This window comes from Apus apus, chromosome 20 (assembly GCF_020740795.1).
Source record: "Apus apus isolate bApuApu2 chromosome 20, bApuApu2.pri.cur, whole genome shotgun sequence".
In the NCBI taxonomy this organism is placed as follows: Eukaryota; Metazoa; Chordata; class Aves; order Apodiformes; family Apodidae; genus Apus; species Apus apus.
The window spans coordinates 2,624,263-2,641,045 of NC_067301.1; the positions used below are offsets into that span (position 1 = coordinate 2,624,263).

At 51.6% G+C, this 16,783-nt stretch overlaps 1 protein-coding gene across 1 annotated transcript in view; it reads left to right on the forward strand.

Annotated features, from left to right (window-relative positions):
* The window catches only part of ACAP3 (ArfGAP with coiled-coil, ankyrin repeat and PH domains 3), a 74,768-nt gene extending 59,451 nt beyond the window's left edge, over nt 1–15,317 (forward strand). Inside the window, exons 11-25 of the mRNA XM_051637188.1 lie at nt 3,197–3,309; nt 6,857–6,908; nt 7,304–7,404; nt 7,850–7,961; nt 8,515–8,723; nt 9,024–9,093; nt 9,249–9,343; nt 9,895–10,109; nt 11,000–11,104; nt 11,554–11,655; nt 13,804–13,896; nt 14,046–14,266; nt 14,416–14,525; nt 14,856–14,966; nt 15,073–15,317. Coding sequence (XP_051493148.1) covers nt 3,197–3,309; nt 6,857–6,908; nt 7,304–7,404; nt 7,850–7,961; nt 8,515–8,723; nt 9,024–9,093; nt 9,249–9,343; nt 9,895–10,109; nt 11,000–11,104; nt 11,554–11,655; nt 13,804–13,896; nt 14,046–14,266; nt 14,416–14,525; nt 14,856–14,966; nt 15,073–15,220 — 1,857 coding nt within the window. The 3' untranslated portion in view covers nt 15,221–15,317. The remainder of the gene's footprint in view (nt 1–3,196; nt 3,310–6,856; nt 6,909–7,303; nt 7,405–7,849; nt 7,962–8,514; nt 8,724–9,023; nt 9,094–9,248; nt 9,344–9,894; nt 10,110–10,999; nt 11,105–11,553; nt 11,656–13,803; nt 13,897–14,045; nt 14,267–14,415; nt 14,526–14,855; nt 14,967–15,072) is intronic.
* The last annotated feature ends 1,466 nt before the right edge of the window (nt 15,318–16,783 follow it).

Here is a 16,783-nt window from a genome sequence, read left to right on the forward strand (position 1 = left end):
TGCTGTTGCTAATCATGGTTCCAAAGGCAGTTGCAGCCAAAGCCATTCACATCCCAATCCCAGGAAGTCTTTTCTGTGTCAAGCATTTTTTCATATTGCAGAAACAACGTGGTGCTAAATGCAGACTTAATAAATCAGCCCAAACTCATTCAGAGCAGACTTGCCTGCTGCATGTGTATTGCAGTGATGGGAAGAGTGCAGTAAAAGGTGGTTTATTAAAATAATGTATTAAAACCTCATGTATAGCAGGAAATGTAAAAAGGGGACAAGAGGAGCTTCCATGTGCACTCTTACCCTGTTTTGATTTGAATCAAGTTATTTTGAATGTTGTAGAACGGGTGATATGTTCCTTCTCCACCAGCACCTCACAGACGTTGTGGCTTGGCTTCCAAGGCTGGCAGGTTTTTATTTCCTAGTGCTGTGTGGGCTCAGATAGTCCAGAGATACATTGCATCCCATGTAGGAGTCAGAGAGACTTCCTGATGGCAGAGTTGATGCTCTGCTTGGCAGGAGCAGTGTCTATTAGCCAGGAGCCTTTGACTTATTTCCCAGAGCTAGAAGGGTCAAAATCTTTGTGTCAATCAATAGAACAGATATGGGGACAGATCTGCCAATTAAGGAGATTCATTGTCACATCTGTGTGTATCCAGCTGTGGCCACAACACTACCATGATATTTCAACACCATTGGCAAGATGATCTCCTCAGTTTCTAAGCTGGCTTTGACCTGGAATGACATTTCAACAGATGTTCTTGTAACGCTTTTTTCCAGAGATTTGTCCTCCCTCTCTTTTCAAAGGCTGTGGGAGGAAGGTTCCCTCTGTGGGCTACAGCAAGATGATGTGCCCAGGAGTCCATTATTTAAGCCCATAGTTGAAGCTCACTTCACTGTGCTGGAAATTTCCCAGTTGCACTTGCCATGGTTTTGCCTTTCAGCTACCAGAGCTATTTCTGTACATTTCCCTTTTGGCCCTTGGCAGTGAAAGGAAAAATGCTACTGATCAAAGGGATCATTTCTCTATTTTTTTCACCCTCCCCTTTCCCTTACTTTTTGTCTCTCAGTAACTTCACAGCAAAGACTTTAGGTGCTCCCAGGCAGTGCAGTGAAATGGAACAAAGTGCCCCTGGGGGTCAGAATGCCCCATGCCCCAGGGATACTAGGCAGAATGGTCCTTATCCCTCAGATCTCTCCCTTGATTTGTACCTCCTTTACAAACCCAGCTTCCAGCTCTGCTGGGTGCATTCTGCCCTGCAGTAGTTGATAGGAGTTGATAGCAGTGGAGTTGCTCAGGGGTTACACCAGCAGAAATATGAGCAGAATTTGGCCTGGGCATGTTTCCTAACCAATGAGAGAACAGGGAAGAGAAGTATCTTCCAAGTAATGCAAACACAAGCCATTCTTCCCAGCTATGTTTCTGTGTCTGGACATCATCCAGATGGCTCTGTCAGCTGTACATGTGCTTGATGGCTTTGGGTGGAATTTTCTCTTCCTAAAGCTGGGCTTGGTGCAGGTTAGAGTTTGTTCAAAGGCAAGGAACAACTCCATGTGCCTTCAGCTGTTCATTTTCAGCCACTCAGTTTGTAGAGAAGTGGGATAAATACAACACAGGAGCAATGAGGTTAAATTCACACCTGGCTTGACTCCACTGGTTTCCAGTGGATTTACTCCAGTGACGCAGAAGGCCCATCTGTCCTTCCTGCACTCAGCAGCACCACATCCTTCTTACTTCTGCTGCTTAGAAGGGCAGCTGAAGAAGTCAGGTGATGGTAAATGAGACCCTCCCCCTTATTTTTACCTCTTCCACAAAGAGGTCAGTGGTCATTTTTAAGACTTGCTTGGAAGGGTTTTGCCCCACGTTTGCGCGCTTTTCGGCAAGGCCCAGATTCTTGGCTGTCTGCATTATTTATTATAAACCAGTGCAGATTCTCATCAGATGTATAGAGTTGTCACTTTGGAGCAGCTCTACACGTTCAAATATCTACGAGTTAGAGGAAAATTCCCTCTGGTCTTTGTTTGCAATGTGTTGATGAAAGACATCTGCAGAAGAGGACCCCATGGGATTCACCCTTTTATGGCAGGAAAAATGTGGGGCTGAGCAGACCTCTCTTAATTGGGTGCCTTGCAGCAGTTCTTGGTGTCTAATTGGGCATCATGCTGTCTTTCCAAGGAATGACTCAGTCCTGTCCCATTATATCTCCTCCTTCTGTATCAGTATTATTATGACACCTCCCAGGCAAGCTTGCATCTCTGAACACGAAAATAACTCATCTTAATGAGAGTGAAGTGCAGGTTGCCTGGCAACACAGAATCACAAGGGTCTTCATCTGCTGAGCTAGGAAAGGCACTTAACTTAATGGGGCTGTTTGCACTGCACTGTTGTGTCTTTGAACCAAGTAGAGTGCAGGGGGAAATATTTGTGCTCAAGAGAGAGGGAAGTGTGGGAAGAATCCATCATTAAGGTGGAGTCAGTGTGCACAGGGACAATGGGCCTTCCTTCCCCAGCTTGGAGGGGAAAGGCAGGGAGGTTTGGTGACCTAGTTTCTCAAGGGAAAGAGGCAGACCAGTGCCCAGGGAGAAGGATCCCATCTTCTGTGAGAGCAGCTGCCTTTCTGTCTGCTCTGTGTCTTGCTCACCAGCTGTCAGAATCCATGAGATCTGTCTTGATGAATCAGTGCCAAACCTGACAAATCTGCTTTGCCTGGTAGCACAGAGAATCGAATGAGTGCAGATTGGAGATGGCACGTGAAAATGGAATTTGTAAGTCTTGCCCTCTCAAAATCATCTGGTGTGAAGAGTCTGAGGTTTGTTCTGTTCCTGGCCCCTTGCAGAACAGAGGTGGCAGCAGCACTGCCAGCTCCCCTGGCCAGTGAAAAGCACCTCTCTTGCTTTATTTCTCATTGCAGACTGCCCCAAATATTGGGAATTTTTAGCCCTCACTATTATAAGCTACCTGCCTTTCTCAGCTACTTGGGGGGAGGTGGAAATACAGCATGATAGTGCTTTCTTCCAAACAATAGGGACAGATAAGCTTACTGGAAAGGAGGATAATTCATGGCTGCAGCCCAGCAAGGCACAGGGATGCACGAGCCTCAGGGTCCTGCTGTAGATGTTTTTCCCTTCTTGATGTTTTGAGAGGCTCCTCTCCAGCTTGGTCTGCTGAGTGCAGTCACGTTAGAGCCTGTCTCTTTATTTGCAGGACTTCTCCTATGATGACTCAAAGGTGGAGTTCAATGTTGATGCCCCAAATGGGGTGGTGATGGAAGGTTACCTCTTCAAGAGAGCCAGCAACGCTTTCAAAACATGGAACCGGTGAGTAGGAACTCCAGCTCCATTTGGTGTTTGGGCTAGGGCTCTGAAAACAGCTAATCCTGCCTGCACAGGAACACACTTCAGGGAGATTTTAGCAACTTGTGCCTGTTGGAAGGGTTCTGATTAAAATGAGGTTGGTTTGATAGTTTCTGGATACAGAGAGTTTTCTTTTAAGAAGGCTTTGTGTGCAGGTTGAGGGAGGTGATCCTTGCTCTCTACTCAGCACTGGTGAGGCCATATCTGGAGTAATGTCTCCAGGTTTGGGCTCCACAGTTCAAAAAATATAAGGATTTACTGGAGGGGGTTGAGTGAAGGGCCACAAAGATGATTAAGGGGCTGGAACATCTCTGATCTGAGGAAAGGCTGAGGGAGCTGGAAGTGTTCAGCTTGGAGAAGAGAAGGCTCAGGGTGGGATCTCATCCATGTGTACAAATTCCTGATGGGAGGGAACAAAGAAGAGGCAGCCAGACTGCTCAGCAGTGCCTGTTGACAGGAGAAGAGGGAGTGAGTGCATATTAACCTTGTGAAACTTCATCTGATAACAAGAAACTGCTTTTTTGGCTGTGAGGATGGTCATGCCCTGGGAAGGTGGTAAATTCATAACAATTAAGAGAAGTGCCTTAACACAGCAGGACATGCCATGAGTATCCAACCTGTCTATTCTGGAGTGGGGACTTATGTGAGAGTGGAAATCTCAGCTGTGCTGCCAGGAGCTGAGAATTGGCTTTCTGTGCACTGACCCTGCTCTTAATAATTGATAAATATTTAATCTGATAAGTCACTGGGAATGCTAGGCTCATGTGTCCCCTGCACTAGTCTGCAGCTGCCAGAGACTTCAGGGAAGTGGAAGGAAAGGTTTCATGTTCCAGCCTGGCTTGATATTTGTGTGTTTAGTTTCCCTTGAGATAGTCAGTGGGTTTCATATCTGGTTGTACAAAAGGATTCAAGCCCTTTCAGTGAGTTTCTAATGCATGAGATCAATGCCTTTTTGACCTACATTTCCTCCTCTCACGTAACAGGGAAATCAGAGACTATTAAGAGATCTTTTACTGGTGATGGGATACATTCCCAGTGCATACCACAGCCAGGCTGAAATGGGCTGCTCTTAGACTTTGGAATAAATCATCACAAAATGCTGCAGTGATCAGTTTGTGGCATGCACAGGAACTGCTTGCATTTGCATGGAAAAAAGACTTGAAGTTATTTGAGATCTCTGAATTGATTAGATAAGTGATTCCTTCTCTCTGAAGTTTCTTCTAGAACTAATTAGATTCCAGACAGATTTATTCTAATTTAGTTACCCCTCAGGCTCTCTGGTCCCCTGACATTAAAGTACTAAGTCTTCACTTGAAAGAACCCAAAATCACAGCAGCAGCCACAGCACAGTGCATTGTGACCTTTGATTTCAGGGCTCACAAGCTCTTGTGCTGGAAAGGTTTCTTAGGTGAATTTTTATCAGCCTTCTGGGATTTTCTGCTTGGAGTTTCCTAAGGACAGCAAGGCCTCTGTCCACAGCATGGCTGCTTTGGCTGGCTCCACTTGTCTTTGTGGAGCAGAAGGTTGTTCCAAAGTGTGAATGTGAAGACCTGTGCTGGACTCTTGTGACAGAGATGAACGTTGCCAGGCAGCTCCCTTCTCCTGGCAGCTCCCCTGGCTGTGAATTCAAGGGTCACTCCAAAGGGCACTTATCCTGGAGGGAACACAACCTTCTGGGACTTTCTGGTTTTCCTGGTGTCTGAAGCAGTGTTAGGTTCCAGGTTTTCCCCCAAATCCCAGCTTTCCTCCCTGTATCCTCCTACATCCCAGTCATACACAGCCTGTATCCTCCCCTCAGCCATCTCGGGCTCCTCAGTCACACCCACCCTTTGCTGTATCTACCCACACCTCAGCTATTCACAGCTCCTGGAGCCCGCTCAGCTCCTCACTGTTGGTGCTTCCCCCTCGTGTGAGCAGGAGGGGGGAGGCAGAGAAGAGCAAACTCCCCAGCTGAGGCTGTGGGGCTGGGAGCCAGCACCCAGCAGCAGTGCATGCTGTGGGGTGGCGAGCAGGAGAGCTCAGCTGCAAGGAGCAGAGACCAGAACCTGAGAGAGAAACTTTCTACTTGGCTCTGTGTGACAGCAGAGCTCCTGGAGCACAGATTGCTGCTGTCACAGCAGCTCAGAATGATGCAGAACTGGCTCATCAAATGGGCACCCATGTAGAGGGGATGGCCTCCAGTTACCTCTGTTTTCCCATTTCTCCACAGAAATGTCAAGTCCTTTGGTTGTCTTTTACCTGTTTAATATTTCAGCAACGACAAAAGAAAGAGAATCCTGTCTCATCTCATTTTCCCAGAACCTAGTTCTTTAGCAGGCAGAGTATGAAATACATGCTCTAAGTAACAGCTTGCTGCAGGCCTCTTGAGCTCTTTATTCTCAGGTAGTGCAGCACCTTCTTCCTGAAGCACAGTGATGGTCATGGCTTCCTCCATGAAGCTGATCAGGCTGTACCTTGGGATGAGGAAGTGAATGGGAGGTTTGGATTTAGCACCAAAGATGAAGACAAAAGAGAATTACCCCGATAGCAGCATCACATGGACCTTCTATTTTAAGGGGAAGCTGCTAGCTCCTTAGAAGGCCACAACAGGAGTATTCCATAGGAATCAGGAGCTTTGGCATTGTTTGGCCTCCCACAGGCTGCAGTACAGAGAAGTCAGCCTGGTGGGTAGCACAGCAAGATGTGCAACTCATCCTTGTTCTTTTCTCCAACACTGTTTGTAGAGCTGCTAGTCAGCAGGGTTTTCTGAGTTTGTTTTTTCTTTTGGCCACCTGGAACCTGCTTCATTACGTTGAGGACTTTCTGGCTTGCATTATGGCAGCCTGTTTGGAGAGGCAGCAGGCCTGCTGCAGCTGGCATGGCATGTGCAAGTAATCCAGCTTTCCCAGTAAAGCTCAGGTGTGCCCACAAGTACAAGGATGCCCTCACCAGTGCCACATGTCCCATGGGCACTGGATTTACTACCTGCACCAGGGCTGGAGTGCCCACAGACCACCCAGGGAATCCCAGGCAGTGATACACGACTGCCCTGCTTCTTTCCTCTCTCCTTCCTCTCTCCTTCCTCTCTCCTTCCTCTCTCCTTCCTCTCTCCTTCCTCTCTCCTTCCTCTCTCCTTCCTCTCTCCTTCCTCTCTCCTTCCTCTCTCCTTCCTCTCTCCTTCCTATCTCCTTCCTCTCTCCTTCCTCTCTCCTTCCTCTCTCCTTCCTCTCTCCTTCCTCTCTCCTTCCTCTCTCCTTCCTCTCTCCTTCCTCTCTCCTTCCTCTCTCCTTCCTCTCTCCTTCCTTCCATCACAGCACCTCAGTGCCAGGAGTTTTTCCCTAAAGCTGTGAATCCTTTGCTCTCTGAGGAAGGGCACTGGAGAAGTGTGAGCTTTTCTTAGGGCATTTCTTCCCAGCTCCTTGGAATAAATCACACACTTTAAATGCAGATCTCCTGCTCTGCTGCAGAACAAACTGCCTCTGGAGCTCTGCTGTTTGCTTGTTCTGATGTCTGTCTGTCTGTCTCCCCTCAGGAGGTGGTTCTCCATACAGAACAGTCAGCTGGTCTACCAGAAAAAGCTAAAGGTCAGTGAGGTTACCCCAGGTGGCACTGGCAGATTAGCTAACTTGTCTGGTGTCCTGCTTGGCTGGGGACACCCATGGTGGGGGAGTGGGATGGCAGGAGTGGGCAGGGGAGTTGGATCAGAGGGACAGCAAGCTCCAAAGCTTGGCTGTGCTGAGAGCTAAGTGGCAGCTGATGATGTTTGTGGTGATCTGAGTATTCCTGTTGAGCAGAGGAAGTTGGGGGAGGCCCCAGGGAGCCTCCCACTTTGTGTGCACATTGTGCTTGGTGGGCTGGCTCTGCTCTTGCTGGACTCAGCTCACGCTAACCAGCAGGGGTTGGGAAGGAGCTTTCTGAGGGGCCTGATGATGACAGAGATTCAGGGAGCCAACAAAGCCACCTCTTCTCACCCTTTCAGGATGTCCTCACGGTGGTGGTGGAAGACCTGCGGCTCTGCACTGTCAAGCCATGTGAAGACATAGAGAGGAGGTTTTGCTTTGAGGTCGTCTCACCTACCAAGTAAGTTTGGTGGCTTCCCTGGGCCATCCTCATGGTAGCTGGACTGCATGTGGAACTGCAAGAGATGAGATTTGAGCAGGTGCTGCCCTGGGCTATGAAATGTTGCCTGGGAGATGCCATTGCCTGGACTCCAGAGTCCCTGTGAAGTTCATCAGCCATCAGCATAAGCCAGATCTAGGCCACACATCTCTACTACCCAGGCAGCCAGTGACACTGGCAGTGCTCAGCTTTTCCAGAACAGCTGCCAGACCTGCATGGGGGTTTTTTTGAAGAGGCACCACCTCGTGACAGAGCAAACTTGTGGGATTAAATTTTGGCCCTTTGCCTATCAAATCAAGGTGCTGCCCTCCTTGGAATGGTGATGCCGAGAACGAAGTGGAACAGTTTTGACCCAAGTGTGCACCCTGTCCTTTTGGTCCTTGCAACTGGTTTCCTTCCTCCCCAGGAGCTGCATGCTGCAGGCAGACTCGGAGAAGCTGCGTCAGGCCTGGATTCAGGCTGTCCAGGCCAGCATTGCTTCTGCCTACCGGGAGAGTCCTGACAGCTACTACATTGAAGTGAGTGAGGGGGTTGTGGAAGATCCATCAATGTGTCTCAGAGCCCTGGCAGTGGCTTTTTGGGCTGTGGCAGGTCCAGGGTGTGTGAATAGGCCATTTGGAAACACTCTTCTGCCCTTCAGGAAGGGAGCTGATGTCAGTGATACCTCAAAGGCAACAATTGTTCACCAACCAAAACCACACTTAAAAAGCTGGGCTGGGGGAAAGGCAGGGCTTTAAGTCTGTCTAGTCCTGACATCTTCAGTTTCTTGCCATCACTCTCTGGATTGATGTCACCCCCCTGTGAAGAGCCTATTCCCTAGTTGGGACAAGTGCAGGAAGGCCCCATGGGAGCAAGCAGTTTGCCAGACAATGCTCTTCCCAGAGCAGGGATGAGGTGCTGTGCCAACTCGTGGCCATAATGAGATTAATGAGGCTTTACCTCTTTCCCTCTTGGTCTGGCCCTAGTTTATTCCCCTTCAGTTAATGTTTCCTATCAGTGCTTCTGCTGTGCAAAGCTCTGGTTTGTTCCACAGTGCTTTGCAGAATCCTTGAACCCTTTTTTCCCCTGCAGAGACTGGACAGGACAGCTTCCCCCTCAACCAGCAGCATTGATTCTGCTACCGACTCCCGGGAGCGCAGCGTGAAAGGAGAGTCCATCCTGCAGAGAGTGCAGAGCATTCCTGGGAATGACCAGTGCTGTGACTGTGGGCAGCCAGATCCTCGCTGGGCCAGCATCAACCTGGGCATTCTGCTGTGCATTGAGTGCTCTGGTATCCACAGGTACTGCAGGCCTGGGCTCCCTGCTGCCAGCCAGGCAGGGATTGCAAGCTCCTGGAAAAAAAACTGTGGAGCCTGAATTACCACAGGTTATAGTGTTTGTGCAGATAGATTCAAAAGTAGTTGCTTGCTGAGGCACCTGTGTGTGCAGGTCCATCTGTGTGTGCACATGCATAAACCTCTCTGCTGTGGCTGTGTAGCTCAATCCAGTTCTTACTGATTTATCTTGCTCATCTCATGATGCACGAGCAGTTCTGCCTTGAGGCACGTAACCATTTCAGTTTTCTTCTCTTGGATCAACAGGAGTCTGGGTGTTCACTGCTCCAAGGTCAGATCTCTCACACTGGATTCCTGGGAGCCAGAGTTACTAAAAGTGAGTCTTGGCTTTTAATGGCAAGGGAGAGACAGATGGTGGGCATGGAGGGAGCCTTGCTTGGTGGCAGGCTGGACTGGAGGGGAGGGAGCTCCTGACTGGAGGGGAGGGAGCTCCTCACAGGAGGGTTTCATTCATTCCTTCTTGTATTGCAGCTGATGTGTGAGCTGGGGAATAGTACCATGAATCAGATCTATGAGGCACAATGTGAAGAGCTGGGACTCAAGAAACCAACAGCAGGGAGCTCCAGGTGAGTCTGAGTGCCCATGCTGGTCCTCTCTGTCCTTGTGGAAAGCTGTCACCTCCACAGCAAAGCCAGTACCCTCAGCCCTCCAGAAAGTCACATTAAGTGTGACTGGCCCTTCCCTGAGGGCCCAAACTGCCTCAGGTCCACCTGCCTCAGCCCCTTCCCTGTGCAGCTACCCTGAGCTTGACTCTCAGAAAGGTCAGTGGGACATCACCAGCCAGCAAACCTGGTGAAACGTGCTTGGGAACCAGGGCCTGCTGGCCTGACACCTGCTCCCAGACCTACAAATCCACGTAGCCGAAGCACGTGGTGTTGCCTTAGGGCTGAAGGTCACATTCCACTCTCAGCTGCCCACTTGCACTTCTGAGTTTTGCTTTGAAATGGGAGATATTTTTAGGTTTGAGAAACTCTCCCTTCTCAACAGAAGCCTCAGGGATTTTGAGGACTCAAAGCTGGGTTGGTAGAACGAGCCGGAGCAGCTTCATCTCCTCGTGGCCGTGTCCTGTGGGAAATCAGGCGCCCCTCTGCTTGGCCTGAGGCTGTTCCTCTCTTAGGCAGGACAAGGAAGCCTGGATCAAGGTGAAGTACGTGGAGAAGAAATTCCTGAAGAAGCTGCCGAGCGGGGAGGCGCTGGCGGAGCACGAGCGCAAACCGCGGCGCTGGTGCGTGAAGAAGTGCCAGAGGCACAACAGCAGCACCCGGGCGCCCGCCACGCGCCGCAAGTACCGCCACGAAGCCAGCAACGCTTCCCCAGCCCCCTTCTCATCAGGTGGGGACCTGCCCTGGCCCCACTGCCAGCCAGGGCTCTGCTGCCCCACTGCTCTTCCCAGCTGCGTTCCCGCGGCCCCGAGAACGGCTCTGGCCCTCTCTGGCTCGAGGGGCGCAGCCTGCCAGAGGGAGAGGCAGAAATCCGTCCTGCGCGGGTCTCTGGAGGCATTTCCAAATGTTTTCCATCTGAAAGGGGCTACAGGAGAGTTGGGGAGGGACTTTGGGCAAGGGTTGGTAGTGAGAGGACAAGGGGGGATGGGTTATAGCTGGAAGAGGGGAGATTTAAGTGAGACATCAGGGGGAAATTCTTGAGTGTGAGGGTGGTGAGAGCCTGGCCCAGGTTGCCCAGGGAAGCTGTGGCTGCCCCATCCCTGGCAGTGCTGAAGGGCAGGTTGGATGGGGCTTGGAGCAGCCTGGGCTGGTGGGAGGTGTCCCTGCCCATGCAGAGGGTTGGATCTAGGTGATCTTGAAGGTCCCTTCCAACCCAAACCAGTCTATGATTCTGTGTCTAAGGAGGTTCTTGTGGCTAGAGGAGAAGAGACCATTACACTAGGGTGATCCAGCAACTTGCTTTGTGCATTTTCTTTTGTATTCCAGCTTCCTGCTTTATAAAAAGTTTCAGGTCCCTTTCTTTCTACCTCCCTGGCCTGTAGGAGGAGAGGGCATGATTCTGAAGGGTCCTGGCTGCTCAGGATGCTCTGGGATGGGTTGGCCTGCAGTGTGACCTCTGGTCAGCCTGTGTGGTATTTTGATGGTGTGTGTGGGCATGAGGATGGCACCAGACACACCTGGGGTGCATTGGACCTGCAAGCTCAGCTGCAGAACTGTCTCATGTTTTTTTATTTTCATGCTATTCATGATGGATTTCACAATCTCTCTGTGTAAAAACAGCAGCTACCCTGGAGAGGAAGTTCCGCCGAGATTCCCTCTTCTGCCCTGATGAGCTGGACTCTCTCTTCTCCTACTTTGACACAGGGGCTGGCTCTGGCCCACGCAGTAAGTACAAACAAAGTGTCCCTGTCCCTGCCAAGCTCTACCCCCAGCTCCTCTAGGGCACCAGACCCAAGGCAGGTGTTGGCCTCACGGAGAGAGAGGGGCAGCATTTCGGAAGAGTGGTGGGGAGTCCGTTGCACAATTCCAGCCCATTGCTCTTTTATGACACTTATTATTTTAATGCCCAATCAAGTCAGTCCCTGGTGTTTGCATCCTGCTGGATGGGATTTCCCAACCCCCAACATCTTTTCCTCCCAGACAACACAATTCCCATCACCTTGGTTTTTCTTTCTTTTTGGTTTTTTTCCCCTCCTCTTAGCTTCGCCTTTTCGTTTCTATTCGTTTTGGTTGGTTGTTTGGCTGTTTGTTGTTTTTTTTTAGCAAGGACAATTCTGGGTCTTTCTGTGTTTGTGCTGCTGAACTCCCCTCACGTTCCATCCACCTTCCTCTAGGTGCCAGCCACATCTCCATGCAGCACCCTCTGGCAGCTGGCCCTGGGAGTGGCAGTGGCCTTGGTCCCGGTGGGAGCGGTTCGCCGTTCCTCCTGGACGGAGGTAAGGCAGCCAGCAGCAAGACAGACACCCAAATTCTGCTGCTCCCAAGCTTTCAGGGGCAGTTAGGTTTGGTTGGTTTGGTTTTTTTTGGGTTTTGTTTTGTGGTTTTTTTTTTGCAGCCAAATGATTGGAACTCCTTCAGTTCCCTCCTGGGAAGGAAGGGCAGGCTGGCAGGATTGCACCGGGCCAAAAGCTTCCTAGGCTTTCCTGTGGTCATAGGGTCATAGAACAGTTGGAGTTGGAAGGGACCTTCAAGATCATCCAGATCCAACCTTCCTTCACGGGCAGGGACACCTCCCACCAGACCAGGTTGCTCCAAGCCCCATCCAACCTGGCCTTCCATGGATGGAGCAGCCAGAGCTTCTCTGGGCAACCTGTTGCAGGGTCTCACCAGCCTCACACTCAAGAATTTCTTCCTACTGTCTTACCTAAATATCCCCTCCTCCAGTTTTAATCCATTACCCCTTCTTCTCTCACTCCCTACCCTTGTCCCAGGCCCCTCCCCAGCTTTCCTGGAGCCCCTTCAGGCACTGGAAGGTGCTCTAAGGTCTCCCTAGAGCCTTCTCTTCTCCAAGCTGAACACCCCAACTCTCTCAGCCTGTTGTTACTACATCTTAAAGGACCAGTTGTACCTCTGATGAGGAGAAAGATCCAGTGCTGTGCATGTGGGATCTCATGGCAAATAGGAAGTAGGAATCATAGAATCACAGAATTGCTGGAGTTGAAAGGGACCTCTAGAGATCATCTAGTCCAACTCTCCAACTGAAGCAGGATCACCTAGAGCACTTTTCACAGGGCTGCATCCAGGGGTGTTTTGAGTATCTCCAGAGATGGAAACTCCACAACCTCTCTGGGCAGCCTGTCCCAGGGCTCTGCCATCCTCACTGTAAAAAAAGTTTTTCCTCATATTTAAATGGAACTTCCCATGTTCCAACTTGTGCCTGTTGCCCCTGGTTCTGACACCGGGAACTACTGAGAAAAGCCTGTCTCCATCTTCCTGGTACCCACCCTTGAGATACTTGTAGGCATTGATAAGGTCTCCCCTCAGCCTTCTCATCTCCAGGCTGAACAGCCCCAGCTCTTTCAGCCTTTCCTCATCAGGGAGATGCTCCAATTCTCCAATCATCTTCATCATCCTCCTCTGGACTCTCTCCAGCAGTTCCCTGTCTCTCTTGAGCTGAGACCAGAACTGGATGCAGGATTCCAGCCGTGGCCTCACCAGGGCAGAGTAGAGGAGATATGGGGACTTAACCTCTTGAGTCCTGGGAGGACAGACACTCCCAGGCCTTACAGTCATTGGGAAGTTAAAAGCAGCAAGAAGCTGAGTTCAGTCAGGGTTCCCATGGGTGCTGGGCATCCCTCAGATGGCACAAAGGTGATGTGCCAGCCCTCTTCCTGCAGGAGCAATTCCTGCATGTGCTGCTTCCTTCCTTTTGGGTGCACGCTGGCAAAGGTACAAAGGTGCTCTGCCACTGACACATTCTGTGTCCTTGGTCAAGCTGCTTCATCTCTTGATGGTCCCATTTCTTGTATGTAGTCAGCTGTCTTGTGACATTCCCAGCTGAGCAGGGAAGGTGGGAAGCACTGTGGGGATAGGGAAGGGATGTCTGGGAAGGTGAAGGAGCCAGCAGACAATGCTTTATGAATCTGGCTTGAGATTGACATGGTCGTGTCACGAGAGGATGCATTGCCAAGTGCCCCCTGGTGACAACTGAAGAGCTCTGGGGAGGGCCCAGGTAGGGCTGAAACTGAGATGTTTGGTGGTGAAGGCAGAGGGGGTGTCTTTTTGTGCTCGTGGCACTGCACGACCTGCTGCAAAGTTGTCTCTGCTGCTGCTCCGCTCCAGTCCATGTCACGGCGTCCCTCACAGACCAGCAAGGGGCTGTCCCCAACAGCCCAACCTGCCATGGCAGTGCTGGAGCATCCCTGCATGGGGACGTGGACACCATAAGGCTTTGCAATTTTTCCTTGGGCATTTTTATGGAGTGGGGCTAAGTGGGATAGCAGCCCCCCAGTCCCGGTGCAGTGTGTGTGTGTGACGTTCTGCTCAGCCCTTTCCCCCCTGCCCCCCTGTGGCCTCAGCTGAGCCTGGTGCTGGAATCCCTGGGTGTTAACATGGGCTTGGTTTGTGTTCTGTTGGCCCTGCAGGTCTGAGCAGTGACAGTGGGCTGGGAGGGAGCACAGATGGCAGCACTGACATCCTGGTGTTCGGCTCCGTGGTGGACAGCGTGACCGAGGAAGGTGGGTGCCACAGGGTGTTGGTGGAAACGTGGGGAGGCAGCTCGTGGTGGGTGGTCGGGGCTGTCTGGTGCCAAGAACAGCTGGAAACGTAAGAAGCTGGACATGCAAAGCTTTTGGGTCATCCCTCTCCATCCTTTTCTGCTTCTTAGAGTGTGAGGTGTCGGAGGAGTCAAGCGGTGAAGCAGAGATTGAGCAGGAGGCATCAGATTTGGAGGACCTGAGGGAGTTGCACCCTGGGCTGTTGATCTACAAGGCAGCACAAGCCCGAAACCTGTCCCTGATGGCAGAAGCACTGGCACATGGTGCTGAGATCAACTGGGTGAACGATGAAGATGAAAACAAAACTCCTCTGATTCAAGCTGTGATGGGGGTACGTTGGCTGGGAGGGAGCGGGAGGGAATTTGGGAACGGGAGGTCTTGACTCTAGTCAAGCTTAACGGGCACCTTTCAGCCCGGTTGGGTGCTTGTGCATCCTCTCGGTACTGAATTGATTTAGAAATTCCCCTTTTCCCTTGCCAGGGCTCCTTGATAGCCTGTGAGTTCCTGCTGCAGAACGGGGCGGATGTGAACCAAAGAGACAGCCGGGGCCGGGCTCCCCTGCACCACGCCACCTACCTGGGGCACACTGGGTGAGTGCTGCCCCCTGCTCTGACCTGCTGCAGCACCCTGGGACTGGGGCTTAGAGCCGTGGGGTGAGGTGGGCAAGGCCGTTGGACTTTGGTGAATTGGTTGTGAGCAAAATAGGCCTTTTTATATCACATGGACAGCTTAGTTTTCTGAGGGATAATTGATTGCTCCCCGATGATAGATGGGGGTGAGTGGGGCCCTGTACCCCCCATTCCTTTCTCCATGCTGCTGCAGCACGTCCTGATTTAGAGCAGGATAAGTGAAGCTCTGCCCAATGTGGGGTGGGGGAGCTGGAATTTCTGCTCTGATGGTCTTTTCTTCCCCTTCTGCAGCCAGGTCTGCTTGTTCCTGAAGCGAGGAGCGAATCAGCACGCGGTGGATGGGGACGGGCAGGACCCGCTCAGCATTGCTGTCCAGGCAGCCAATGCAGACATTGTCACCTTGTGAGTACAGCCAGGACTTCCCAGGGCCTGGATACAGGAACTCTGCCTGCAAACAGCCATCAGGGAAAGAATAACCAAACCTCTCTCCCTTGTGCTTTCTCTCCAGGCTGCGTCTGGCGCGGATGAACGAGGAGATGCGAGAAGCAGAGGGTCCCTTTGGGCAGCCAGGACAATATCCCAGCAACAGCCCCACTGAGCTGCAGTACAGGAAGTGTATACAGGAGTTCATCAGCCTTAATATAGATGAGTGTTAGTGACAACTCCCCCACCTCCCCTTTGCTGTCTTGAAGTTGGGCTGAACTTCTAGAAGCCCTGAGAAGCCCCATCCTTGGTATATTGGTGTTTCTTGCAGATTGGTCTGTTGTTGATGCCTGCACATAGAGGTTGAGATGCACACAGGAAAGAAAAGGGGTCTTTCCTTTTAGCATTAAGTTCTCATGCTTGACTACTGGATGGCTGGTTTTGTGTAGGAGACTCTTAGGGCATAACCACAGACCATGGCGTGTGGACTTGAGTGTGTGAAGAGCAGGGGAGACAAGTTCATTGTTTTGAAAAAAAAGAAAAAAAAGAAAAAAAAAAAAAAAGAGAAGAAAAGGAAACCCTCTATCACCAGGAGAAACCCACCAACAGTAGGACCAGCCCTGGCTCTGCTGCAGTGTATTTACCATGCACTGAGTTCTGGTCTGAACAGTTTGTTCGAAAGGGGTTCTGACATGGAGCCCTCTGTCCTGGCAGCCTGACCAGCAGCCTGCCCCTCCCCTGGGGCTGCTGCAGCGTCTGGGAGCTGCTGGGGCCAGTTCAGAAAACTAAAAGGTGACCTCAAAGTCAGGAACAGGCTGTTTTGTGGAGCAGAGAGACTTGGCTGCAGAAGGCACATCAGAAGGGCGGGGGCTGCTCACTGCGCCGGCTCTCGGGACTGGACCAGCCAGGCTCCCCTTTTTTTGCCCGTGGGGGTGAGCTGGTCAAAGCCATAACTCCCCTGCTCCCCGGGCCAAGCTGCAGGCTGCCCAGAGCTCTGCCAGCAGCACTGCTGATTGCCTGAGGCTGGGAGGAGCTCGTTGCTGGCGACGGGCTTTGTGTCAGGGAAGAGAAGCCCCACCCGCTGCCCGAGGGGCTGCACCGCGCCCCGGGCTGGGCTTCGGTTGTCCCTGCTCACCTGGGGTTCCTGACTCTGCATCTCCGTGGAGGAGACTTCTCCCTGCACGTGTGTCCTTCTGTGCTCTCCCCACGTGTGCTGAAGCATGTGGGCATCTCAGCCCCAGGGGGCTTTGGAGTTCCTGAATTCCAGTGTCCAGCAGGATCTTCTGTTTCTTTCCTTTTTTTCCCCCGTGGTGTTCTTCCCTGGAGTGGGGGAATGTGCTGCTCCCTAGAGCACGTGGTTGCTGTGTCTGTGGTCTGTGCTATGAGGATCATGCTGCAGCAGCTCTGCAGCCATGAGATCCTGTCTCAGGAGGGCTTCCAGAGCCCCCATCCCACGGGCAGGGAGCTTGGATGCCCAGCTGAAATGTGCTCCTGGAAGAGCCTCTTCAGGACCCCCAGCTGGGATGGACAGTGGGTGTTCAGGACTCGTGGGTGGCAGTTCACAGCTGGAGTTGAGCCTGCCTGGGCACCCAGGCTGCTGGCTCTGGGGCTGGGCCATAGTGCCTTATGGATCTTGAGGGGATTGAGACCTCTCAAGAACCCAGGGATACCAGGCAGAGTTCCCCATCCTCCTGCAATTCCATCAGCAGGGATACACAACCATTATTTTTTCATCCAGTAGGTGCTTGACAACTTTTCTTTGTATAGTGGCTGCTGTTGTGCTGCAGCCCTGAGGG